General features: G+C 41.4%; 1 protein-coding gene across 11 annotated transcripts in view; it reads right to left on the bottom strand.

Annotated features, from left to right (window-relative positions):
* TLE4 (TLE family member 4, transcriptional corepressor) overlaps window positions 1–27,667 on the bottom strand; it is a 141,194-nt gene that overhangs the window by 79,842 nt on the left and 33,685 nt on the right. For 4 of the 11 annotated variants that reach the window (XM_032866689.1, XM_032866690.1, XM_032866691.1 and 1 more), the window contains exons 5-6: window positions 25,941–26,003; window positions 13,238–13,312 (exon numbers count right to left, since the gene is read on the bottom strand). In XM_032866689.1, coding sequence (XP_032722580.1) covers window positions 13,238–13,312; window positions 25,941–26,003 — 138 coding nt within the window. The remainder of the gene's footprint in view (window positions 1–13,237; window positions 13,313–25,940; window positions 26,004–27,667) is intronic. The other 7 variants (XM_032866697.1, XM_032866698.1, XM_032866699.1 and 4 more) reach the window with 2 other exon arrangements.

Raw genomic sequence — 27,667 nt, 5'->3', positions numbered from 1 at the left:
ATGGAAGGAGAAGGACATGAGAATAACTGCAGGAATTCAGGATACTTCGTTAACACCAGCCCCCCAGTCACTGGGTAGATGATTGCACTATTTACTCAGATGGGGCAGACGTGAGGAGGAATGGGCCTATAAATACAAATTTTGCTTTGTAATTTTTCTAAATCCCTTATTGTTATAGAGCACTTTTAGTTCACAGAAGTTATAACTTCTTTAGATCAGAAATCATGTGTGTAAGGAACAAGCAGTATATAAAGAAATTAAGTCATGCAAAATCCTACCAGCCAAAAAAAACAACTAATGTAATGATCAAGTCCATCTTGTATTTTTTCAATCATACATAAGCATTTTAAAACACAAGTAACATGATGCTGTCTTTCAGTTTAAAGTTCTTCTTTTCTTCTTTAGCACGTATCGAACTTTCTCCCATATCCCTGAGTAATGCTTTGACTGCATCACTCCTAACGGCCGAACAGTGTATGCCACTGTATAGGTATCTGAGAGTCCACTTAAGTGAATTGTTTGGTTCGGGTTTAGATTGTTTCCAACTTTGATGTATATATGGAGTCACCACAGCATTACAAAATACCCACTGGAAGACAGTTCCTCCATAAGTTAATAGAATACCCAAATCAAAGTGGCCTAAGTAACAGAGATTTTTAATTCTCACTTAACAAGTCCAAGATTAGTTGGATGACCTGGCCATATCAGGGTTTTGTGTCAACATCTCTCTGGCTCTCATGGCCTCTCTCATGTCCCATTTCCATACCAAGATGGCTCCAAGCATTAACTCATCCTCACACAACCAGGTTCATATGCAGAAAGAGGGCAATTTTCTTTTTCTGGGTTTCCTTATATCTCATGGGACCTGGACGGGGTCAGTGGCACACAGCCCGGCTGCAAGGAAGCCTGGACAGAGCGCCTGGATGGGTTAGCCTCCTCAGCAGGAGGGACAGGCTCAGCTTGCAAGAAACCACCAACAAAACTTGCCTCGACATCTATCTCTGCTCACAGGCCAGTCTGAAGCTCTTAGCTAAAAGAGACCCCAAACCATCTCTGAGCTTTTAACCCAAGTAGGCACAGCTTAAACTTCCCCTTATAACGGTTCCTTCTCCCAGATACTCGTTCGTGCAGAGATCGTTCTACAAATTGCTTGTAGTCAACCCAGAACTACCCAGGGGGGAAAATACATGACTGCCAGTCCGCCTCAGAGCCACAGTGGCACTGGCCCCGTGGAGAAGATAATCTGGGTGCCTGGATAAACTCTCCCCCTTTTTATAAATCTACCAAAGGAAAATAATGTATGAAAATCACAAGGGACAGAACGGCTGTGGAGCTGCCTTAAAGAGCGTGTGTGAATGTACCCCTCTGAGTCTTCCTTGCAGGGTTTATGTGTAGGGCTTAGAGTTCACTATCGCTTATTGGGTCCGCGCCACTACTGCAGTGTGCTTATTATGGCACCCCACCAAGCAGCTGCTATTCACAAGCAGAATGGACAAGACTTTCTCCAGATGGAGAAATGGAAAGCAGGAAAAAAGTAAACAGTTTATCATAAGACCATGAAATAATTTCAAATAGGACTCCCCCAAATATACTGGCAATCCCCACAGATTCTTATTTATGTGCCTTTGGCTGGCCAATGGCCCTCTAGGGTCCTCCTCTACCAAAGTTCCCTTCTTCAGCCACTGCTGCCTATAATTCACTCACCCTCACACATCTGCTTTCACTGGGCAACCGCTACCCCGGTGCTTGATTCATGATTTAATATTAACATGATTTATCCATCTTTGGATCTACCTCTCCCCATGAGATCATGAACACCAAAGAGGCAGGGACCAGTTTTTAGTTGCCATTGTGCCCCAGAACTTTAAAGCATGCTGGTATAAACAGGAAACTAATAAAGTTTCTGAAGGAATACTGACTTGTCTGTATTGTTTTTAATACAACTATAGGAAGGCAGCTCCTGGCTCCAGTTAATTCCTCTTAATATAAACAACATCCTGACCAGCCATTATCATGAACTGTCAGTTAAGCTTAAATGTTTAAATGGCTGACTTATGTTCCATAGTACCTATGATGATATGAACCAAGTATAGCTTTGGGTTGTTTTGTTTGTTCGTTTTTTTTATTTTTAAACCATCAACAGCTCAAGGAACTCCCCCCATCCCCTGGGCAATATTTAGAAACAAATTCAGTATAAACTCCTGATCTCCAGATTTCTGAACAACTATCTAGCAATGTCTCCTTTTAATGCTGCAGACAACTGCTTTCTAGCTGCACACATCCCCCAGGAAGTTTACTATTTCCCATCAAGACCCAGCACAGTTCTATGGCCATAAAACGCAGGCTCAAACTTTTTTGTGTCATGGGACCTTTTGTGAAACTAAGTCTAAAATTTCTTCTCTCGAAAATGTACGTATTTCTTTCACCCACCCATAATTTTTTCAACATTTTAGGGAGCTAACAGACAGCCTAATACCCAAGCATGAAATCCAAGAAGATCCAAGGGCCTAGACTTCAAAATACCAAGGACCTCCGTTTAAAAGTGGTGTTCATAAAAACTTGTGATTCTTACATATGAGAGAAAGTCAGAACAGACAGGGAGAAACACAGTATGAGCCAGAAGTAGCCAGATGATCTATGCAACTAATCGCTTCAGACAACTCAGGCTAACCAATTAGTATGTGCATCAGGCACACCCAATTTCCATTTCCCTCACTCAGCCCTGCGCACTACACACTGGACAATCCTACAGTGGGTCTTGGGATAAAGAGACTATTGATCCTAGTATAAAAGAAAGAAGAACACAGCGTCAAGGGAACAAATAAGGGACGAGTGTAACAGAATGGTTAAATGTGTGAGCTCTGGAGTTGGTCTAAGTGTGAACCCCCATTCTGCCACTTCCTCCCTGCGTGGCCTTTAGGAAACTACTTACCCCTTCAGAGCCTTGGTTTCAATTTTTGTAAAGTTGGGAGAGTAATACTGTCTTCCACCATGGGGTTGATGTGAAGATTAAAAGCAGTACTGACACAAAACAAATCATAAACATTTGCTCTTTTTACTTACCTGTTGAGGGAAAAGCATCTAAGCCTACGGATGTAAATCAAGAGAAATAACTGTGACACAAAAGGCCCTCTAGTTTTAAAATAAAAAACCCTACAGTTACCAAAATAAAGAGGCTTAGAAACCATACAACGCATACAATGTTAGAAAAGTGAGAATACTTTAGTGGCTATCTGCTCCAGCCATGCAGCCTACAGGTGAGAAAACTGTTAAATGAAATTCCTAAGATCATACTGTGACACTCAGGATTGGGGATTTTCTACCAGTCCAAACTTCCTCTCAAAACTGTATGCACATGGCGGGGGGTGGTGCAAAAATAGCTCAAAATAGAGTATTTATTCATTTAACAAATATTTATTAAACATAATAAATTACTGTATTTTTTTTAATTTTTAAGATTTTATTTGACACACACACAGAGAGAGAGAGAGATCACAAGTAGGCACAGAGGCAGGCAGAGAGAGAGGAGGAAGCACGCTCCCTGCCAAGCAGAGAGCCCAATGCGGGGCTCGATCCCAGGACCCTAGGATCATGACCTGAGCTGAAGGCAGAGGCTTTAACCCACTGAGCCACCCAGGCACCCCTTAAATTTTTTTTTTTAAGATTTTATTTATTTATCTGACAGAGAGAGACACAGTGAGAGAGGGAACACAAGCTGGGGAAGTGGTAGAGGGAGAAGCAGGCTTCCTGCGGAGCAAGGAACCTAATGTGGGGCTCAATCCCAGGACCCCAGGATCATGACCCAGGCGCCCCTTACTGCATGTTTATTGAACAAATAGTTACTGAATCTTTACTGTACAAGTATTAATTGAACGTGATGAGCTACACATTGTTCTAGGCAACACAGCAGGAAAAGTGAACAAGATCTCACTTGCTAGTGAGGGCGGTGTGATGCATTCATGAACAAATAAATGGTAAATGCTATGAGACAAACAGAATAGGCTAATATGGCAGAGAAGGAACTGGGTAAACGAGCTACTAAAGCCTGCTGATCAAGAAAGTCCTTTCTCCGGAGAGACATGAGCTGGGACTTAAAGGAGCACTAGGAAGACAGCATCAGGACATGGAAGGTGGGCCTTCAAAAGCACCAATGCACAAACTCTCAGTCAAGAAGCAGCCTGGGGTGACCCAGGGAGAGAAGACAGAGGCCAGTGTGGGAATGTGGGTGAAATACAATCAAATGAAGAGAATGAGTGGTATATAATGTCAGAGAGGTGGGCAAAGATTCAGCTCATGAAGAAATCTGTAGGCCACAGTATAAGATATTTAGGTCTCATTCTAAGTAAAACTGGCAGCCCTCAGAGACAAGTTTTAAGCAGGGGACCAATAGGACCCAAGTTGTATTTCAGAAGATCAGGTAGGATAAAGGAGAGAGAGACAAATGTGTAAAACAAGAAGCCCTATGAGGAGAGGCTGGAGACCAGAGGAGGGAGACAGGAAGTGGAGTCATCTTTGACATAACAGTCTGGAGGCAGAATAGAGACCATTTTTAGAAAGTTTTTTATTGAGCTTGTATTTCCTTCCCTTCTTCCATCAGCTAGTCTTTAGGACACGGACAATGAAGACCCAAGTTCTGAGAGGTACTGGAAAGAGAGAAAGCAAGAACAGCAAAAAATACGCACAAAATGGAATGGGGAATATTGATAATGAAAGCTACAGGTATCAAGACAGTGTGTCATTGGCAAAAGAACAGATACCCAGTTTAATAGAGCAGAAGAGGGTCTGGAAGAGAACCCACATACATACAGCCATTAGATCTTCAACAATGGTGCAAAGGCAATTCAAAGGAGAAAAGAGTTACTTTAACAAATGTGCTGGAACCATCGAATCAAAGGTCCACCTAAAGAAAGAAAGAGAGAAAGAAAGAAACTAGATCTACATCTCATACCACAAACAAAGTAAACTCAAACTGGATCACAGGCCTCAACCTACTTCTTCTAGAAGAAAAGCTAGGAGAACATCTTTGTGGTCTTGGGTGAGACAAAGATTACTGAGAGACACCACCAAAAGTTAAGGCTCATGAAGAAAAAATTCATACATCTGACTTCCTCAGTGTTAAAAATTTCTGCTCTTCAAAAGATACTATTAAAAAAAAGATTAAAGAATGATTACTGATTGGGAGAAAATATTTGCAAAACATACAAAAGACTTACATCCAGTATATATTTTTTTTAAACTCTCAGAACTTCACAATAAATAAATGACTCAAGGAAAAAGGGAGGCAAAGATATGAGCAGAAACTTCCCAAAGAAGACAGACACTCAACAAGTCATTAGCTGTTACAGAAATGCATAAACGCACGGGTACTACCATCCACCTATCGAAAATGGCTAATGACTTGAAAAGCCTACAACTCCTCTTGCTGCTGAAGACGTGGAGTAAAGGTTGTCTCACAGAGTGTATTAGTGAGAGTACAAAACTATATGGTTACTCTGGAAAATAGTAGGTCAGTTACTTTCAAAATATACTAACCATGTAACTCAGCAATCCCACTTCCAGGTAATCACCCAGAAGAAAGGAAATCTTATATTCACTTACAAAAACTTATACAAATCTGTATATTAATATTTACTAGGACTTTGTTCACAATCACAAAAAGCGACAGCTAACCCAACTGTCCTTCAAGGAGTAAACACACTAGTCTACCCTCCAACAGAATATCGTTCAGCCATACAAAGGAACCAGGAATACAGGTAAGCACAGACAAACCTCAAATGCATTACTCTAAATGAAGATGAAAACTCAAAAGGCTGCATTAGCGTTTAATTCCATTTATAGGACATTTCAAAAGGCTCACTTTGGGAGAAAAAACATCATGGGCAGGTGCCAGAGGCTGGGGTAGGGATTAAAAACTGATGATACAGAACAAAGGAATTTGGGGAGGAGGACAAGAGAGAAATATTCTCTCTCTCCATAGTGGTGGTAGTTTACGGGACTGTATTCAGCTGTCAAAACTCAGAGTACTCTATGCTGGAAAGGGTCAACTTCCCTTTATATAAATTACACCTCGATAAATCTTTTTGAAGTATACAGAATATCAATAACGAATGTCTTGCTAACCCCTACTACCAAGTATAAAAAATATAAATTCATAAAGGTATGCCTCATTTTTATTATGTTTTCTGTCTCTCTTTGTTCTGTTATCCTTGGAAACTAAAGTTTTACTGAAATTAAAATGTGTAAATTGAAAGTTGGTTCTGTGTAGTAAAATGCAAAACCAGAAAGCTTACAACTACCAAAACCTTAAAGATGATTCAAATGTAATTTGAAGATCATTTCAAGAGGTTTAAAAATATCATTCAAAGAGAACATAAAATGTGCCCCTTTGATATGATTTGGTGAAGGTATTCAAATATTTGCTGCATGAATGAAGGGGTAGATATAATCATCATTTTTAACCATTCGATAAAAGGTTCTAACCTTTTCACAAAGGACCTTAGGAAAACACCTAAGATCATAAATGCATTTTTTAGATCAAAGATTCCCAAACTAATTTCCTAGGGAGCTTTGAGGAGAACACACACCAACAGTCCTTTTAGCCGAAGTCCTTAAACCCCTGAGCTGTTGTTCTGGGGAGCCTGCCCATTCCCTCCCTCCCAGCTTCGAAGGGCACAAAGCAGAGGGTCTAGCTACACGGGCACTGCTGCTGCTTGCAGTGTAGGGACACTAAGGGCAAGAGGTCAATAAGAGAATCAGAAAAAGGGGTGCACAAAAGAAAAAACAAACCACTACCCAATCAAAGGGATAACAAAGTGCAAGTTTGCAAGCTGCCCTGAGTGAAACCGGTTTTTCTGTGTTAACTCTTACACCCAGACCCCTGGACCCCTACACAGGCTCGGCCTGCTGTGCTCTGGCGTGAACGAAGGGCAGATCACAGATCTGGGAAACTCCACATCTCCTTAGTAGTGGAAACGCAAAGCCCACAGGCCTTTTACTAAGTCAGATGCACCCACCAAGACACGTTCTGAAATTCTTGTCACACTTTGTGCTGAGTTCTACCTTGAGCTGTGGAAATACACCTTATTAGCCGGAAGGAGAGAGAGAAGGGTTCCTTCCTCAACAGAAAGAAAAAGAGTAGCACTTCAGGTTGGCAACATGAAGGGAAGAAGAGAGGGAGGGAGGAAGAGAAAAAGGGGAAAAGAGAAGAGAGAGGAAGAAAGGAAGGAAGGGAGGGAGGGAGGGAGGGATTGAGGGAGGAAGCAAGGAAGGAAAACGGACTAGCTTCTAGAAATTTCTTCTAAGAAAGCTATGTAACAGAATTTGACAGAGTATATACCATAAATACAAATTAGAAATCCTGTTCCTTACCCAGGTTTCTTAGGGAGTCCTAAAGTGGAGACAGAGATAAAAAAAAAAATTACTTAAATATATGAGAATCTTCGCTATGAGAGAAGGGAAATTACTGCTTCTTAGCGCCTCATCAAACTGTAGCACAAAGATTAGATTATGACTGCATCAAACAATAATGTAGCCCCCTGATCCACAATAAATGAATCTGTTAAAAACAAAACAAAAAGAGTGAGGGGCAGGCATCCAACATATAGAGGAATGTGTAGACTTATGACGAAGACAGCACTGGCTCCCATGCACGCACGAGTTGATCATCCTTATGAGAGCCGGTGAGCAAAGGCCTGAAACTGCAGAACAGCAGCCCCTCTCCCCCAGCCTTTATCCCTGCAAGCTGCGTGCAGCCAGGGGCCAGCATGTCTCATAAAGCCTTTCAACTCCAGGCACACTGTCTGGTAAGGACAGTCACAAAGGTGGAGTTAACGATCTCTGATGAAACCCAAATCTATTTCACAGCTTGTTTTTAAGTTTATTCCATATTATATATCAGCTGGGAGAAGAAAAAGAAAGGGAAGCTCGTCTACAAATTTATGGAAAACTATTTATTTAAAAAAGAATCTGAAAGCTAAGCTGTTAAAGAAATGTTTCATGTGCAGAACTCATGTCCGAAAACACACCATGATCCCAGCACCTGAGTACAGCTGCCTACCCATATCAGAAAGCCCCCGAAGGGCTTAGGGCTGATGAAGTAAAATACTGAGTTTCCTAGTTCGTCCAAAAGGAGAGAGACAGGGCTTTGGCTGTATGTAATTTTTAAAAAGTGATCCCAGGACAGGAGTGAGACCTAGGGACAGTGAATCAGGGAAGAATGGAAATTGAGAACAAGGTATGTAACCCTGAGTCAATGACTACCATGGGCCACTAGCTGGAACTCCGTCCTGTTGGGACCCTTTGTGGAGCAATGAAGAAAGCATCTCAAAATTGCCCACCCACCAATGGGGCAGAAGCGGGGTGGGGGTGGGGGTCACTTCCCCGGATGTTTGCCTGTGTGTCCAGATTACCCCATGGGGGTCGGTGTATATCTCTGACCTTTTCATACTGCTCAGGGGTAAGTGAAGGGTGGATTCCCCACCAAGAGCACCTGGAAATGCAAGAGCTTCACCATGTGGCTGAGGACAGGTGTTGCTGGGCCTGGGGAAACACTGCAGTTGTACTGGCCAGGGCCAGAGAGAAAGGCCGACAAGGGGAGTAAGGGAACTGAGGGAATGCGGTAGCCCAGGAGGGACACCACTCCCTCAGCATGGGGAGGATACCTGTGCCCAAAAGAGGACAAGAGCACAACTATGGCAAAATTAACAATACCTCTGACAAGCCCTTTATTAGCAAATACAGAGGTGGGATGAAAATGTGGCTCTTGGATACTTAGTATCTTTCTGCTTTTGTTGAGAAAAATGAAGTATTTTTAATTGTATGTCAAATTTTGTGTTACTGGAAGCTGTGATAGGACAGGCAGGAACACACACACATTTTTATAAATAACTACATATTTGTATCTTCCAGATTTTGCCTAATGACCGATTAGTTTACAAAGACAACAAGAAACACTACCACAATGGTGTATCTACATGCCTCTGGAACTTAAAATGGCAGTTTTGAAATCTATCATGGAAAAAGAGGGACGTACATTTTCAAACTGTCATACCGCAAGACCCTCAGCCAAAATGCCACTCTGGGATTGTGTGTGTGTGTGTGTGTGTGTGTGTGTGTGTGTGTGTTTCTGTGTGTGTATATAATTTAAGGCCCAATCATATGACAAGGACAATAAAACAAAATACTAAGAGGAAGAAAAAAACCCCCCAAGGTATTGTCTTCCTTTTTTTAAACTAACTCAAACACATAGGATAGTAAAGGCAAAGTCATTTAAATCATTTCCTTAGTAATACAAGTAATATTTAAATAGATTTAATAGTGCTGCTCCAAACCAATGAATTATGGGTTTAAAACCTATTAAAATGTAATGTTTTTTTCCTGAGCTGAGAGGAGAGAGATTTAAATCCACTGAATTTTAATATTTCAGCTTGAGCTGCAGGAGGTAGAGAAAGTCCAAATGAACTATTCCATCAGCACCATTCAAGCATGAACATTTTAATCAGTTTTACTTCCTTGGAGTTCTCTAACACAGTTTACGCTGTCATTCTGAAAGCACTTAACACAGAGAGTGTGAAAAACCACCAAGGCTTGTTATTGCCTTCACAATTGATGGCAAATAATTTTGCAGACTTCCTATCATTAAAATGTCACTGCTAAAATTGAGGTTCAGCATTTCTTGTGCTAAACTGCATTTTCCTACAAACACCATGGCATACCTGTTCTTAAGGAATTTTTTTTTAAGGGTTTTTCTTTTTTTGTTGTTGTTTTAATGCATATTTCTACCATTTTCCCCCATCAAAGAGTTAGGTTAAAAAAGAGCATGGAGGGAAATCCAAAGGAACCCCACTTTCTATTTTTAAAAGCCGAACATTTTCTTTTCCAATGTTCATACTAACAAAACTTTTTTTTCCCCCTAATGGTGCCTTCTTTAGTGAAATTCTTATGAGGTTCCAAGCCAGTCTCCTTTATTAAGCATAACCACATTCACACAGCATGTGCTGATTATATAGTGTAATGGATTTAAAAAGCATTTTAAGATAGTCAGATGACTCAATTTAATAATACAGGAAATGAAAACATCATTTCTAATTAGATCATATTACTGATTTAAAACTACAATTTGTGTGCTGTTCCAACAGTGTGATCTTGCAGAGATTCTAATTTAAAAACACAGTGGCTAGTAGGACACATGACAAGATCAAACTAGATACATAACATTCCCTCAGCCCATTTGGGGGAACTCCGGGAAAGCTTCAAGGAAATGTGAGATATGACCAACTCAAGACACCACACAAAATATTGACTGTAGAATACAACACAGGAATTTTCCTAGGTTTTCTCCTTATAAATAAAAGATAAATGATATTTAACTTATTTCAATCTATCAACAGTTTTAAACTGAACATGACCTGTGAAAGAAATCATTATAACTGTGCTTCATTCCATTAAACACAACTAGCTTATTGTCAAAAGAACAAGCCGCCTCTCCAGGTTTCGGGCTCACTTCAGCATTTTGCATTTAAACTGCATGGATCACTGGTTTGGCTCATTTACCAATGAAGGTAGAATAATATTGCAGAGTTAAAAAGGTGCTTCATCAGATTTCATTAAATCTGGGAACATTTGCGCTTGTTTGCATGGTGTGCATACATATAAAACAGATACATATGTAAGCGATAAACAAATGAAGGCCTGTTTGAAGGGGCTTTAGATGGGTCTTTGCCTCTTGGGAGGAAAATTTTCATTCCCACAGTGGAAAAAATCATGGCCACCTCCAATACCAAAACCAAGTACAAAAAAAAAAATCTAAAACTGGTCCCTCATCACTTTCGGTAGCAAGTCAAAATGGCACCACCCCACAACACAGCCATGCTCAAGGGACACAGAAGAGCGGGCATGCGCTGAAAATTCCACCATGTGATAACTAAAAACTACTGGACAGAAGGCATCACCGGGGCTGAAAGAGACAAAGACCACACACCACAGAGAAAAGCAGGAGTAGGGATGTATCACGTGAGTTGGGGTTTTTTCATTTGGTTTGTGACTCCCTAAAACTGCTGGGTTTGTTTTTCTATCTCTGCAATCTGTTTTTCAGAATAGTAAGAGTGTGTGACGGTGACTCCATTTCCTGCTCAGACCCCAATAACCTGGAACCTCCACCAGATCCCCAACAGCACCGCTTTGATAGTATGTGGCTCTACCGAGTGAGTTCTTCAACTAAGTTGTTTAGGTCACAAAATTAAACTTGCTAGATTTAATAATTAAATCCATATATACACAATACGTCAGTAACCTGACAACAGTCTCATACATCACCCTTTCTCTGAGAAAAGGCAATCTGCCATCCCATCCAAAACAAGGTATGTAGAATCAAATAGATATATGAAACAGCATTGAAAAGATACTTGATGTGTGAAGGGAAGGGATCCTGTTCTGAGTTTTAGATCTTCCCTCCTATTTTGAAGAAATAGTCAACAAAGAACAATGGGGTTTTGATTCAGATTAATCTCTCCACTGTGCAGACAGTAACTAATAAGACTGGGAAAAGAAACAAAACAGCCTCTGTTTCCCGGAGAACCGGCTGCCAACCAGTCCTAAGGTAGGATGGATACTTGTGTTTTCACAGTTCACACAAACAGTGAACACTAATAAACCAGAAATGACCCAGCACACTCCCCTATCAGCCCTCCTGCACACATTCTCTCCTTCAACAGCAGACAGTGGTGTGGTGGGTGAGAAATGATGGTTCTATCCCTGGTGACCTTGGGAGGTCTGGTAACCAAAACACATCCCAACGCGAACACAAGTGCTTCAAGCAAACACGGCTGGAATAGACACATAGACTAACTCCAAAATTACAGCTTTTTCAACTTTAAAAAAAATATAACCTGCTGCTATTTTCTGGAGTTTTATGAAATAAAAACTGCTTGTGAAATGTATTCATCTCTCATCTCTCCCTCATCCCTAGAGCGTAGAAGTGTACGACAGATGAGTCTACACGGCTGGTTCTGCTTCCGCCTTCTTTCCAAGGGGGCACTTCTGAGGAAATAAAGGTTGCCCCTTCCTATTTCTGATGTCTTCCAATTTACTACCAGTATTTTCTTATGGTCAGAGGGCCACAAAACAGAGCTCAAAATAGCCCATTAAAAAACAAGCCACAATCAGACTACGGCTCCACCACCACTGCCAGTCATCCCAGAGTTGTGATTTCCTTGTTAAAAGACAGAGGCATAATTGAAGCAATATCTTCACTTCAGATTGATTATCAGGCGACCCTTATCCGCATCTTCACTCAGCAATTTGAATTTTAATGAAAGTAAATGGAATAATTAGCATTTCAAAGTGTGTTTGATACACTGAGGGAAGGAAAAAAAAGAGAAAAGACTTTTGTGTATAATCTATACACAAAAGAAAGTATTTGGGAGGGGGCAGAGAGAGAAAAGTATAGTTGTATTGTCTTCATTACAATAATCTAAGGAACTGCGTGTACCAGCTGCATAGAGATGTAATATTGTGCTCTTTTCAGCTAAGATTTTTCACCTTTATTATCCCTTAAGTTTTAGCACCATATTTTATTGCTTGTTACCTTCGTCTGAGAGAACAAAAATCTAAGGGGAGTTGGAATGATTGCCCAAACCTATGAGTTCCAGCAGGATTTCCATGCAACATTAATACTACCATCACCAGGAAGAATATCCTAACTGGGCCACCGATTTTGCCAAAAGGTACACCTCTCATCTAGTATACTTCTACTACAAATGGACACGAGCCATGAAGAACCACTCATCACAGAGGAGGAAGAGTAGCTGGGAGATACAAAAATGTACATTTTATTTCCCCAAAAACGGTATGAAGGTACTCTGTATTTGTGGAAAGACCAAAGAAATCAGGTCATTTTACCATCAGGGCAATCTCCATCTCCCCCCCCGCCCCGCCCCAGGCCTAGGCCAGCAACAGGAGCTGATTGCAAAGGAAAGAAATATGAAAAATAACTATCTGGTTTCCTGAGGGGAGAATTTCTGGGAACTTGTCAACTGGAATTGGTGAGCTTGGGATCCAAAGCTTTGGAGGTAGCCATCCAATTTCACATGAGACCATGAGACAGAAGGCGAAGCGCTGAATTTGACTTTGTGGTCCCCTATTGCCTTTTGCCCTTTTGATGGAACAAAATTTAAAGAGAGAGAGCAAGCAAGCGGATGACACACACTAAGATCAGAGCTAAAATGGAAAGGCCACGTACCCCAATGATGGCGTTCAGTTCGGCCATGGTCACCTGCTTGGCCCGTTCCACAGCCTGCACCACTTGTTGCTGGTGCTATAAATGAAGATCAGAAACAGAATACAATTATTTGCTTTCTAGTCAGTCAAGAACAGCTTTTCCTATCATGTCCTCTAACTTCAATTACATGCAAAACAGGATTTAGGGGTCTCCATATTTCAAACAAAAGCCCAGGTAGTTGCTGACTAAATGTCTAGGGTACATCTGGGTCTCTACCGCACAGAAGTAATGGGCATCCAACTGCACCCCTACAACTGGTAGAAGCAGCTTAAATTTTACTTGGATATCAGTGGTGCACTGTGGCTCAGCATCTTCCACTAATACTAACAAACACAACAACACAACCCAACCCCCACCTGCTTTCTTTGTACCCCCTTTTCTCTGCCAACTACATAAAAATTCTGAAAATATTTCCTGGAAGTACTTATTTTTAAAATTTCTCCTGATTGTTGTTACAGTAAGCACTAGAAGGCTTTAATTCCTGTCATGAAGGGCTGTATATTTAAAAGAGATTAAAGATGTACAACTTTCACTAGCAGTAAAGTCTAAGGACTTCAGGTGTTTCTTTTACGTGCAATAGAAAACTAAAACCTACAAGTTTCATTTATTTATCCTCCGGAAAAACTAGGGTGGATAGTATAGGAAAATCCCGCCCTCTATCCAGGATTCAGTACTAAAGAGAATAAGCAAGAACGGAGTATCGATAATTTATGTAATATTTTAAAAAGGAAGTAGCACAGAAGTGTCTGCAAGGAGGCACTCACTTCTGGACACACACCACTGCGTGCACAAGCACCCCCCAAGTATAAATATTATTCTGAACTAAATACACTTGAACACTCTAGTATCTACATTCTCAGATTTAGTGTAAAAAAGGCCTCCTTTGGACTTTTTTCAACTAGGTTTAGTGAATGAAGAGCCAAAAAGACCGTGCTGTAAGACAAGCACTCCTCTGTGTGGCTAGGAAGAAACTTGTTTTGACTGATCCTAGTTGAGAAATGCAGCTAACTTTCTCCACTGATTTGAGGTGAATATGAAGCTGTACTAGCACATTGCTTAATACACACAAAATACTAAGCCATCACTTATACATGAGATTCCCCTTGAGCTACCTGGCATTACACTCCCAAACCCTCAAATATACACAGTAACTGCGATTAACTAGGGTGACCAACATTGCTAACCTCCCAGCTGTGTAGGGTCAGAGGGGGTCTGGACTGTGGAAAAGAAAACTGCTTTAGTTATCCATATGTGGTGTTTTCACCCTTGATTTCCTAATAGAAATGTACATTTTGTGCCTATAATACAATGGAAAGAAAAATGTCAAATGGATCACTGCATTTTGAGCTTTTAATAAACTCTGAACTTTAAAATAGATAGCTTTGATTTTTTTTCTTAATTTTAAGAATTTTAAAACAAGGGCTTAAGAAACAATCCCAAAGTCATCTTTTCTTAAGATTTTATTTATTTGAGAGAAAGAAGAGAGAGAGAGAGAAAGAACGCACAAGAGCAGGGGACAGGCAGAGGGAGAAGCAGACTCCCTGCTGAGCAGTGAGCAGGGAGCCCAGATATCAGGACCATGAGATCCTGACCTGAAAGCAGAAGCTTAGCGGGCTGAACCACCCAAGTGCCCCGAAAGTCTTTCTAGATATCACCATCCATTCTCTAACTCTTTAAAATATTTCCCAAAGTGAAATAACTCATTTCCTTCTCTATTTGAAGAAAGTAAAAATCCTCAAGATTTATAAAGACATTAGAAGGAACAGAGAGGCACACTCTATACAGTGACCGGTAACAGCAGTTCTTCCTTAAAGCTACCCTAACCAGTATGTTAACCTACAAATACAGAGTTCATGTTTAGGTTTAAAGTAATCTAGTTGTCAGAGTAGTGTAAAATGGCAGTACTTGGACAACAGAGAAAAAGACAACATGTAAGATGACTGGGATTTTTTGAATACTCAAAGTGAGTATATGGACAGAAACTGGTAATGGATTTTCCACCTTCTACTTTCCAACATTCAATAATGGCTGCTCAAAACTTTAAGAAACTGAAAGCCAAAAGGACCACATGAGCACACATCCAACACACATATCATTCATTGCACTCATGCATCCAATCATTCAACAAAAGCCTTTTTAAGTTCTTACTATGTCCAATTTCGGTATATTACTGAAATATTTCCATATTAGTAAATATCCTCTACTTTATATTACGTATTCAAAGAACAGTTCTGTAAGACGGACATGCAGAAAATACAGCTAGTTAAGGCCTTTCTACCATGAAGATTGCTCAACTCTTGCTTCATAACCTGGACTCCCAACTGCCAAGACAGGCAAAGATGCCTGAGGGCAGAAAGGGTATCTTTCTGGCTCAGCATTAAAATCAAGAGCATTTCCTGAGAAAACCAGAAACACGGCAGTGAACCAGAACAGTGACATCTGATGTCCCTATAGAAACTCTTGCTAAAAAGCTAAAATGACAATGGAAGTCATGATTCAGCTCCTTTGTTTCCTTTCATGGTAGTGGCCATGGGCTAACACCACAGCTGAACTCTACCTGTAGTTCAGGATTTTACTTCCCTATTTCTGCTTACAACTGTGAATCATCTGCTGTTTGAAATTCCCTAGGGCAAAGAATGCCTCCTCCCAGTGTGCTCTGAAAGCACCAGAAACACCCTGACCCTGCTCACTCAGCCGTGTTAGTAACACGAGAAGAAGCACACCCCAGGAAAGAAGAGGCAAACGTTCAAACAAAGAAAAAAATGAACACTGGACGAAGAAGCCCCAAATCCTCAAAAACTGACCCAAAGGTGGCATTTTTTTTTCCATTTCCAATTTTAACAAATAAGCTCTCTGACTCAGAAAACAGCAAGTTTTCACATCTCCTTAGAACCCTGATGGTTTTCCCATTACGTCTGCCATCTCTTCCCCTTTTCTTCCCCTTCCCATCTGTTCCTCTCCTCCCACTCCACCCTGCAGCTCATTTCCTCTCCCACTTCCTGCTTCTCCCCTCTGCCACCTCACCACAAGTGGTGACAGCCACTCCAGCCCCAGTCAATCTGCAGAGAGCAACAGTCCTGTGGCAGTTTACTGCTCAAGCTGCTCCCTCACATGGGGGCCCCAACTGAACTTTTTCTCCCAGCCATCACCAAATAAAGTGCTACTGAGAATATATCAATAAGCCTAAGATGAGAGAGGGAGGCCTCTAACTGGGACTTGGAGGGTAGGGGGAAAGCCCAATAATTTATTCTTTAAAATACTGAGATTTATAATTTTAAAAAAGAAACCTTTAAAAAAAAGCCAAAAAAAAAACCCCAAAACAAAAACAACAACAACAACAACAACAACAACAAAAACCCTGTAATGTGATTATGGCTGCACAACTCTGTATATTTACTGAAAATCACTGGATTATATATACATTTTAAACAAATGAATTTTGTGATGTGTAAGTTATATCTCAATTAAACACTGTGATTTAAGGAATACAAGCATGGATGGGGGCATTAAAATGAAATTCTATACATTAAGTCACTTTCCTACTTAACTTTCATCATCAGATTATTTTTTGCATTTTTCAGGAAAAGTCTTGAGATTAATATTTTCAACAAAAAAGAGACTGAAACGATAGAAGTCGTAAGTCCAACAAAGCCTGCTGAGAAAACAGACCTTAACAAACCACTAATACATGTATAGCAGGTGTTTAATGTATGTTTTGAGGAAGGGATGACAATGACCATACCTGCCAGCCAATACTTTAGGGCATGGCAACAGATGTAGTACTTCTAATAAAAACAGGGGAAAAAAACCTCTACATTACAACTTGGAATTTTTTTTTCATACCCACTCCCCCTCCCTTACCTCCTACCTACTTTATTGATAGGGGTAAGTAAAGAGGTAGTGGGTAAAGGCAGAGGTGTAAAGTGAAGCAGGATTTATTATAATGAACAACATTAATATTCCTGACACGTGACATGAAAAAGTCAGCACTTGGGATAATGGCCCCCACTCCTCAAAAGGAACTCGCAGACATAGAGCATCTTATATTATATAGCAAAGCCAAGACATAAAATAATACTAGGGGAGGTTATAGGAAGGCATGCCCAGCATACTTCCTAGAGCATCAGGAAAGGCTTTGTTTGCTTATTCATTCAGTCAATTATTTGTTAGGAACCTACTGTGTGCCAGGCGACTGTGGCAGGAACCAAGACTAGAGTCATGAACAAGACAGTGAATGAGTAACACCCACAAGGCTCAGTAATATCACAACGGGAGCATAATTTCCATGAGGAAAATTATAGGATGCTATGCAATCACTTACTGGGGAAATAGCTAATGGAATCTGAGGGCTGAGGGCAGACTCCCTGTGAAAGCTGACCCAACAACCGAGACCAGAAGCATGTGCAGGAGTTCTGTGGATAAAGCAAGGAGAAAAGAATCTCAGGCAGAGAGAAGAGCTTGGGCCAGGTCCCTGGAGGAGAAAGGCACGGGTCTGTCAAGGAAGAGAACCAACGTGGATGGCTGCAAGAGAACAGGCTAAGGGGCAGAGTTGGGAGAGAAAAAGCGAGGTGGGAATGAAAGCCTTCTCAGGCAGGGCAAAACACACAGGCAAAACTTTAAGCGGAAAAGTATTCACAAAAATAACAACGAAGGCAAGAGCCCGAAGTCACGTGGGTAGGGCCCAGGCATACTCTCTAGAACCATGTACTAGTGGAAGTGAAATGTGTAAGGCAGGAGGAGGCCAAACACTGACAGGCTCTGCATGACATATAGAAAACTTGGACTTTATCCTGGTAAGGCATTCTTTTTCTTTTTTTTTTTTTTTTAAAGATTGATTGATTTGAAAGAGAGAGAGCGAGAGCGTGCATGAATGGGAGAAGCAGAGGGAGAGAGAATCTCAAGCAGACTCTGAGCTAAGTGAGGAGCCTGAGTGGGGCTCAATCTCACGACCCTGAAATCATGACCTAGGCAGAAACCAAGAGTCAGATGTTTAATCGACCGCACTGCCCAGATGTCCCCAAGTGGGCAAAATTTTTGTTAGAAATTTTAAAGCAGTTGAGCGTTATCAGTTCTGCATCTCAGTAAGATAGACCTGGGATAGTAAAGAATAGGAAAGAAACTGGATGACAGGGAGATGAGCCAGACAGGAGGGAGAACAGGCAGAAGGCTAACACAATACTCTAGAGGGAAAGATAAACTTGAACTTGGACCAAATGCCCTTCCTGCTCAACAGGACTCATTAGCCACATGTACATAAAAAGCCACTTGCTCAGAACTAGTAAAGGCCTTAGAACATGAGACCCAGATGGCAGTAGTGCCCCAAGCACTGTAACTATAAACTGACCAACAAAAGCCTCTCCACCTTCCCAAAAGCCTACAGATTTCTAAATGGTGCCCTGGCTGCGGGGACTGGGAGGGTGGCCTTGTAGTATCAGCCACAGGCCAAAAGCCATTACTATATCCAACAGATGCGTTTCCTCAGCCATACCCTCCCCAAGCAGTACGTCAGTCTCTCTTGATAATATCCTCTGGAAGGGAACTCTCCACCTCATGCACAAGCTTTTTCTATGTGGGGATAATGGGCTCTAATAATATTAGAAAGCTACCTCTCCCAACTTCTTCCCACTGGACCCAGTTTTGCCTCTACATTCTCCTTCAATGGACTGCACTTCAAGCACACGAAAATGGCCTAATGATTGTTTTCACTTTCTATATCCCCAGTTAAATATCCCTAGGCCACTGGCTTTAGGCCACTCATTCTCTGGCCGCTCCTCTGTCGCTCCTCTGTGGTGCTCTAGGTGGTAAGACAGAATACTGCCGGCATGGCTAAGCAGGTCAAATCTGAGTGAAAGTGTCACTCCATGCCCAGTAAGTAAGGCTAAAATCCCACTCAGCCTGTTTCAGCAACTCTACTGGCCCAAATAAGCTTTAAGTTCAAACTGGCCATTCTTAATGGTATTCCAAGAAATGTTAGTCCCACAAGAAATTAGGTATTACTTAAAACAAAACAAAACAAAAAACCCACCGGGTTTAATTCTGCCAATACCTGGTAAATGGCAGGTCTTCTCTGAGCTTCAAATCTCAGAGACTGAATATGTATGCAAGGTTTTCCAAACAATTTTAGCTGTGAAACTTGGGACTAAGGCTTGGGAAGTGCTGTACAAGGTTTTTTTCCTATTGACCACCTAGCCTCACCTTCACTGCTCCGACCCACATGAGGACAGAGCATTCTTGCCTGACCTATCCAATAAATTCTCAAGTCCCTGCTTTCCAAGAGAACTTTCTACGATGTCAGAAACTCTAAATCTGTGCTGATAATCTGGCGGCCACTAGCCACCTACCAGTGGATACTGAGCACTTGAAAGGGGGCTAATGTGACTGGGAAACTTAATTTGTAACCTTGTTTAACTTTGATTAATTTTATTTTCATTTTTTTCAAGATTTTATTTTTTTATTTGACAGACAGAGATGACAAGTAGGCAGAGAGGCAGGCAGAGAGAGAGAGGAAGAAGCAGGCTCCCTGCTGAGCAGAGAGCCTGATGCAGGGCTCGATCCCAGGACCCTGGGATCATGACCTGAGCCGAAGGCAGAGGCTTTAACCCACTGAGCCACTCAGGCGCCCCAGATTAGTTTTAAATCTAAATAGCCACACATGGCTATGGCTACCTTAATAGATATTATAAGAGCTACTTAAAGCATTGTAAAGTAATAATCCAGTAATAATCCAATCACCACCTAACTGAAAGTCAAAGAAATGAGAGGTTTCTGGAAAGCAGGTTAATTTTTTCAACACATATAGGTAAGGGTTGGCATTGCTGCTTCTGAAAGGAGGTCAACATTGAAACCTGCAGAGACGTTCTCCTTCCTGAGGACCATTTACTTACTGAGGGCAAGCAAGCCATAATGTCACCATAAGGATCTCGCCAAATACGCAACTGTCACTAAAGTACTCGGTCACATAGAAGAAGTCAGCTGGCCAAACCACGGAACAAGGGACAGGATTATGCTCCCTGATACGTCAGTCAGTTTTGTAAGGAAAAAAAAAAAACAGATTTTAAATGAAAGGTTGTCCAATGTAAGAATCCAAAAACGAGACAAAATTCATGAAAGCTTCAACCTAGGTGTATTAGTCATTTCAGGACATCCTTTAGATATATAGCACTGTCATAATGTATTACCAGCACTGACAAAATGGCCCTAACTGGAATGCAGACTGGAACGCAGCCTTCCTATGAAGGCTACTGGCATTTAATGAACGATCTCTGAAGATGGTCTTGCGGGTGTCACCGCATACTTATCAGGGGATCTCTGGTGAGTTCAGCCAAGCTCACCTACATCAAACCATGTTATCACAAGCCATTGGTTCCTTACAAAGTTAACAAGCAATAAGACGAGTTAACCTGGTGCCATTATGAGGCGAGAACACTGCCACCAGTGCATGTAACCACTGTATTTTGTTCATTTCCTCCCTGAGGCACAATATGAAAGTGACTGATCACATTTTTCAACGTCCATTTTACAATTATTCTATACATGCAAAATGTGGTTCAGAGCAATTCAGCACCATATTAACCCAGGTACTAAAAAAGCAGCATTTGAGATACACTCATATCTCATATCATAGAAGGGATTTGTTTGCCATCAAATTAAAAGGACCAAATTTATGGCATGTACAAAACAGAAAGTCAGGTATCGTAGCTATTCTTGCTATTGGAATTGGAATTTAAACAAGCACGTATTATACCATTATGTACTTATGTATTATTTTCTACTATTTAAATGCAATGGAAAGCACCCAAATAAATCTGCATAATTCCAGAGGAAGACACTAGTTGGTTCTACTCACTAGATAGGCTATCAAGGTAATAAAAACCAAGTTTTGAATCACAATTAAATGTGCACCAGAAACTCTTCAAGTTGGAATACTCTCTTTTCCTTAGGTAAATACAGAATAAAAATAAAAGGCTTAAAAATTTCACTCTTGATTTCCCTTTTACAGCCTAAAATTTCTAATGACCAGAGGACTATTATTAAATGTGGTCAAAAGAATGATTTAAATTATTCATTTCATTTCCCACAAAATCATTATTTTCACAAACAAGGAAGAAACAGATGCTGACTAGGAAGCCCAGGCCTCAAAGCTGGGGGTTCTGCCATCACTCTGCCTCAGGTCTGGGAGAACAAGTCGACAGGGTTACTCCACCAGCAATAAAGCAGTTCTGCCTCCACTTAAGTAACTCAAGAAACAAGAAACAGGGGTTGGGGGGTGAGGGGTCCTGCAGGCAAGTCATTACTTACGAGCATCCTTCAATTTTGCTGAAGCCTCATAAGGTCTAAAGGTCTACAAGAGATAATCTGAAATCACTGATCAAAAAGGAGAGTCCATCCATAAACTACATGTAAAAACAAAACTAACTTCAGCTAAGCAACCAGATATTTGGAAAAGAGCCAGTCCCCAAGTGGACTGAGAAGTTTGTTTTTCTAGATAGCTTCGTGGGCAAAACACAGACCACATCCCAAACCACTGCTCCTCCAGAGGTCAGCTCTACAGGCCGAACCCCTTGACGGGCTGTCCCTGTCCGGATATTTGCTTGTTCGTTGGGGAGAGACAGGTGTTTGCTACACTAGAAAATTAATTTTTGGAGCTAGAAGAGAAATCACCCTTAGGGCTACCAAATACGCCTCACTGAGATTTTTAGCTAGTACACAGCCCTAACTTCAGTTTTAATTTATACTTTTTTTCCTCTATAAGGATGACAGAGGAGAGGAAGATAACCAATTCATTCTCCGAAAGGTAATGAGTAAAGAGGGGCAGGAGGGCTGGTTCCACGTCTTCTCAAACAGGAAACTCAGAGCGCTTTGCTGCTCCTGCTGCAGCAGGCAGTGCGGCGACCCAGCATCAGGAGGGGCTTACTGGGCACCACGCTGCATGCGTGTGATCCCAAGTACGCGTGGCACACTAACCTCAGGTACAGGTGAGGAGACTGAGGCTTCCAGAGGCAAACCTTTTGCTAAAAAGGTCACCCAGCTTTACTTGGCTACAGTAAGCCATGTAATTTTTAACAGGGAGGCCAGGACTCGACCCAGATCCAACTGTCATCATTTTGGCATCTCTTGCTTCTGGACCTGCCAACGGGGAGATGATTATTTATAGCTCCCCTCCTGCAAAGGAGACCCAAAGCAGGAGAGACAAGAACTCCCCACTTACTACATCGAGATCTGCCTTTTAAAGAAGAAACCTGACGGTAACAGTCTTACCCTTTCCTAAAATCCAAAAGAAAGTGGGAGAAAAAAAACAGCTTCAGACAGGTGAGGACTCACTCATGAGGCTTCTTTAAACTCTGGTATTAGGGATCCTATAAAATTTTTAGAACTGTATGTGAGGGGTGCCTGGGCGGCAAAGGTTAAGCCTCTGACTCTTGATTCCAGCTCAGGTCATGATCTCAGGGTTGCAAGATCAAGCCCTGTGTCAGGCATGACACAGAACATGGAGCCTGCTTAAGGTTCTCTCTCTCTTCTTCTGCCCCTCCCCCTCCTGCTTGCGTGCCTCACCCTGCCTTAAAAAAAAAGAAAAAGAAGAAGAAAAAGAACTAGAGGCACCTGGGTAGCTCAGTGGGTTAAGCCTCTGCCTTCTGCTCAGGACATGGTCTCTGGGCCCTGCGATTGAACCCTGCATTGGGCTCTCTGCTCAGCAGGGAGCCGGCTTCCCCTTCTCTCTGCCTGCATCTCTGCCTACTTGTGATCTCTCGCTGTCAAAATAAATAAATAAAATCTTAAAAAAAAAAAAAAAGGAAAGAAAGAAAAAAAATTTTATGTGATACTTGCTTTAATGACAAAAGTTGGCAATTATTTTTGTCTAACGCCTGGGACTTCTGAAGTAGTCACATGTAAGTGCAACAGACACATCATTAAAATATACATTGGCTATAATTCTAAAAAATGTTTTTGTGAAATCTACCAGGAAAATATCTTTTCTTATGATTGCTTCCTGCAATACACAGACATACTTTAAGTATTTATGAACCATAATTACACAACTTATTTCCAAAAAAAGTCTGGCACTTAAAACTAAATTTATTTAATAGTTGTCATTCAGCATTATATGTGTAATTTTTAAATTTTAGGAAATGTGGTATACTAACCACAAGCAGTATTAAGCAGGTACGTTAACGAGCACACGGAGGCTAAATTTAAAACGGGCTTCTAAAGGTATGTGGATTTACCTCTTGTTGCCATCAAAGTCCCAAAAAAACCCCCTCCAACCACTGTCCTGTACCTTGTATGTACTAGTCTTCAGGGAATGCTCTTCTTTTTTCTACATACAATCATTTCATTTTTAAATAAAAACGTTCTAAAATAAATTCTAATGCCACAGCTGCCGTTTTGGCAGTGAGACTGTCACACAGAGAGCCGGTGTTAAAAGATCAGATTAAGAGCCTTCAGTCCTGGCACCGAGTGACGCTCGCAGCCATGCAAGAGTGATTTTCCATGCCTCTGAAGAGACAGGAAATAGAATTCATCTTCCTCTAATAACCTGCCTTCTTCCCTCCCTCCAGATTACGGTCCATCTGGCCTCAGGACAGAAGCGACAAGTCTGATGCTCACAGAATGCCCAGAAGATGAAACGAGGTGGGCAATGTTCAGACACAAAACATCAGAGAGGCCTGGGTTGGACAGGAACAAACATGTTTGTGTCCCACACATTAAAAGAGAGACGCACACCTTAAGAAACTGAAAAAAGAAGAGCCAATTAAATCCAAAGTAAGCAGAAGAAAAGACATACACATATTTAGGATTTAGAAAACTATGACACAGGTCATTCGTTACACACAAATCAAGGATTTTAACCAAGAAATGTCAAAAGTATTGGGGAAATAAACCGTTAAGTGGTGAGATCATGATGCTGTCTTCCCAGCCTCAAGCAGAGAGAAGGAGTTGCGAGTATCTCCCTGTGGCTTTCCTCTGTGGGGTACAACTACTTCCTTAGCCAATTCATTCCAGTCCGGTCTTGCTCGGCACCACTACTGGGCCTCCTAGCACAAACAACACAACTCAGGTGGGAAAACAACCCATTTGCAGATCAGCTTCACCACCACCCCCAAGACCTCCTTCCCCTTTGGCATATAACCCCACAGATTCTGCAAAAATGCCATAGGCGTAAGATCTACCAGTGATTACAGATGGGGGGGGGGTCTATGCTTGCACAGGCCTCAAGTGTCATACCACCCCAGGGATATTTCAAACTCTTCCCTCCACCTGGGGTATAACACCTCACACGGTTACAGCTCTGTGGGTTGCACACACATTCTCCCCACCCTCCAGCTCCATAAAGCAGAGCCGCTTCAACTAAGAAACACACTGGTCTGCACTGGGCAAGCACGGCCAGGCTTCCTAAAGAAATGCAAACAGGCCTCTTAACTCCACCCAATCTAGTCACAAGCAAATCCTGAGCAGAAATAGGCAAATGTGGATATAGTGGGTAGTGGTTTTGTGGTCACAGCTAAAGGACAAGAAAGACAATTCCTCCATTGTTGTTTGTGGTCCAGAAGAACATTTGAATTAAGGATGTTAACTCAGATCCATGGTTCGTGAATATGAGTTCTCTGTGGGATATTTACCTGATGAAAGGTACCCATGGTTACTGAGATCCAACCGAGTTCAAACCAAGTAAGAATTTACATAGGAATTCCCATTATCTATAATATACACCCATGCTCAAACACCCATTGCGGGCTCACATCAGTACATGCCCACTGGCAGGCAGGCAGATGGGCAGCTCTCCTGGAAAGCAAGGCCACAACATACCTACAGAAGTGAAGGGTAGGAGGAAAATGCCTCAGTGCCTTCTAGCCCACAACACAAAGCTCGGTGGCGGAGACACACTGCTATTCCATTAGCTAGCTTCTTGCCTTTTCACAGGTGCAAATGACAGATTCAGTAATCCAGAAGCATTTTCACCTGAACTTTGCCTACCAAAAGCAAGCAAGCAAACAAAAAGAGGCCAGAAAAGTCACAAGGACGCCACCATCCCGGAGAAATGCACCTTCTCATTCCAACGTGAGCGTGTCTGCAGACAGCGTATGCTTCCACGCTGGTGAGCGCTAGAGAGGCACGAAGTCTGTGGTACTCAGAGCGCCGAACCCACAGAGTCCATCCTGCCTATCTTTTTCCAAGTGCAGGCACAGTGTTCAGATTTCCTCAGGTAGTAAGTAACTTTTTTAAAGCAGCTAGCCAAAAGTTACCTTAGTCTGTTTACTATGTAAAGCACTTTCTATGGATGTGTCTTTCTGGCAACTCTTAATGCCCAGTGACCAAAGTGTGTAACAAACCCTTCTGGGCAACATTTCAATCCACCCTATGAGAGGCCATTATGGAAAACAGTCATAATTCTGAGCAACAACACTACATCGTCCAATAACAGCAAGATATTTTAACAATTGAATTTTGCTTCACACGTTAGAAAATGTTCCATTATATGAACACAATTATACTCCACTGAATGTTAATAAGGTGTAGAAGTTGGAATGTGAACACTGTATCTTAGAAATGTGCCATACAAATACCAAGAGACTGACATGGCCCAAGAGTCAGTTCCACAATCCCTCTTCTGCAAAACCACTAAAATGGCACCTTCTAGCCCAGTGTCTCAAACCAACTGCCTTACCTCTTGGGACAGGAAGGGAATGACTTGCGCACAGATAGCATTCAGCCTCTTGACAATCTCTGCCTGCATTTAAAAAAAAAAAAAAAAAAAATGAAAGGAAAGCAATAAAGAGAACAGTAAGCTGGTTACAAATTCCCAAAATATTAACAGGATGATATTAAAACACACTTTATATTCTGGCTGGCGTACTTCCTAAGGAGGAGGAGAACTCTCATCAGCAAGCCCATTAAAAGGAGGCAGTGACAACAGTGCCACATTAACAGCACAATTTATTGACCCGCATTCATCTTAAAAAGTCAACCTTCAAGCACCAGGACAACATAAAAAGGAATTTAATTTTCATGACTGGAAGTCAGTTTTCAAAAGCCTTCAACAGGACCCTTGTTCATTCTAATATGGTTTTTCATAAAACCTTGAGTTTTCCAGAGTTTTAACAGTAAAGATACATTCATCCTACCATCCCAGTTTCTCTCAGCAACTCACTGGATTTCTTCATTTGTGGCCTTTGCTTAAAGTCCCCACCTTCCCAAAAGAAGAACACCCAACCAACACAGGTAAGATGATTAACTCAGATCCTGAAGTTATAAATTGATAGGGAACAGCATGTTTTCTTCAATCATGAAAATTTCCAAACGTGTCCCACCAGGGTTTTCACTGTGCAGAGGTAGACCATGGTAAAATTTCCCTATACTTAGCAGAAAGGGATTTGTATATATACAGAAACTAACCTTGGGAACATTACTTATTCTTGAACTATAGACCTGCAAAGTCCCAGCAACATCAGATAATACAGAATTTATTCCCTAATAATTTCTGTTAAGTACAGAAATTTTCTATCAATAGGATGCTACAGTGAGTGAAAGAAAGAAAGTTAGGAAGAAAAAAATTTAGAAAGAAAGAGAGAGAGAGAGAGAAAGAAAAAGAGAAAAAGAAAAACAAAGAAGTGCTACTACTAACTTTTCTTTAAAAACCTACCCAGAGCTTCACTGGTGTTCATCTTAATTTGTATTATCGGATGGCTCCTTATATACTTCAGGATGGGGACATGTAAGCACATGGTTTTTTGATACACATACATGCAAAATAGCTTATATTTTAAATGATGGGGTGGGTTGAAGGACAGGCAAGAAGTGTTGAGAGGCAGAAAATGTAAAGCAATTACTTTTCCTGAGACATTCTTAAAATAAATTCCATCCAGGGTCAGTTTCTCATTTTATAAGAGGACAAAAATGCTCTTTTTCTTGCTAAGTCATTACCAGAATGACAGCGACACTCTCCTCATGCAATCTAGGTTTCCTTCTTTCATCAGCCACCCTTTTGACTTTGCGGCTATGCAATCTTTTAAATGCCAGAACCTTAAAAACTTCGCCAGCCAAGAGAAAACACAAATGCACCGTGAAGGAAGTTTCAAACCCAGGCTTTCCCTCCCAGCCTGTCCTAACAGGATGGACAAAAACCCAGCACCCGTAACACAGCAGTGAATAAGGACCCAACTATGCTGACCTGATTTAATTTACTGCACTGGCCCCATGGAGCATTTAGCTATCCTTTAAGAATGCTTAAACCACCATGAAAAGCTGCAATGGGAATCATCGAACCACTCTCCACCTGGACGGACATACCACAGTGGTTATGGGTGAAATTCCAGTGTGAGCCGAGAAAAGAGAGTAGCATTCACCAGACCGAAAGCACTGCATCTCAAAGGCATTTGGTTGTTAAGCTTTTTG

The sequence above is a fragment of the Lontra canadensis genome, unplaced genomic scaffold (genome assembly GCF_010015895.1).
Source record: "Lontra canadensis isolate GAN:19392208 unplaced genomic scaffold, GSC_riverotter_1.0 scaffold31, whole genome shotgun sequence".
Lineage (NCBI taxonomy): Eukaryota > Metazoa > Chordata > Mammalia > Carnivora > Mustelidae > Lontra > Lontra canadensis.
This window is presented reverse-complemented; position numbering and strand designations above follow the sequence as displayed.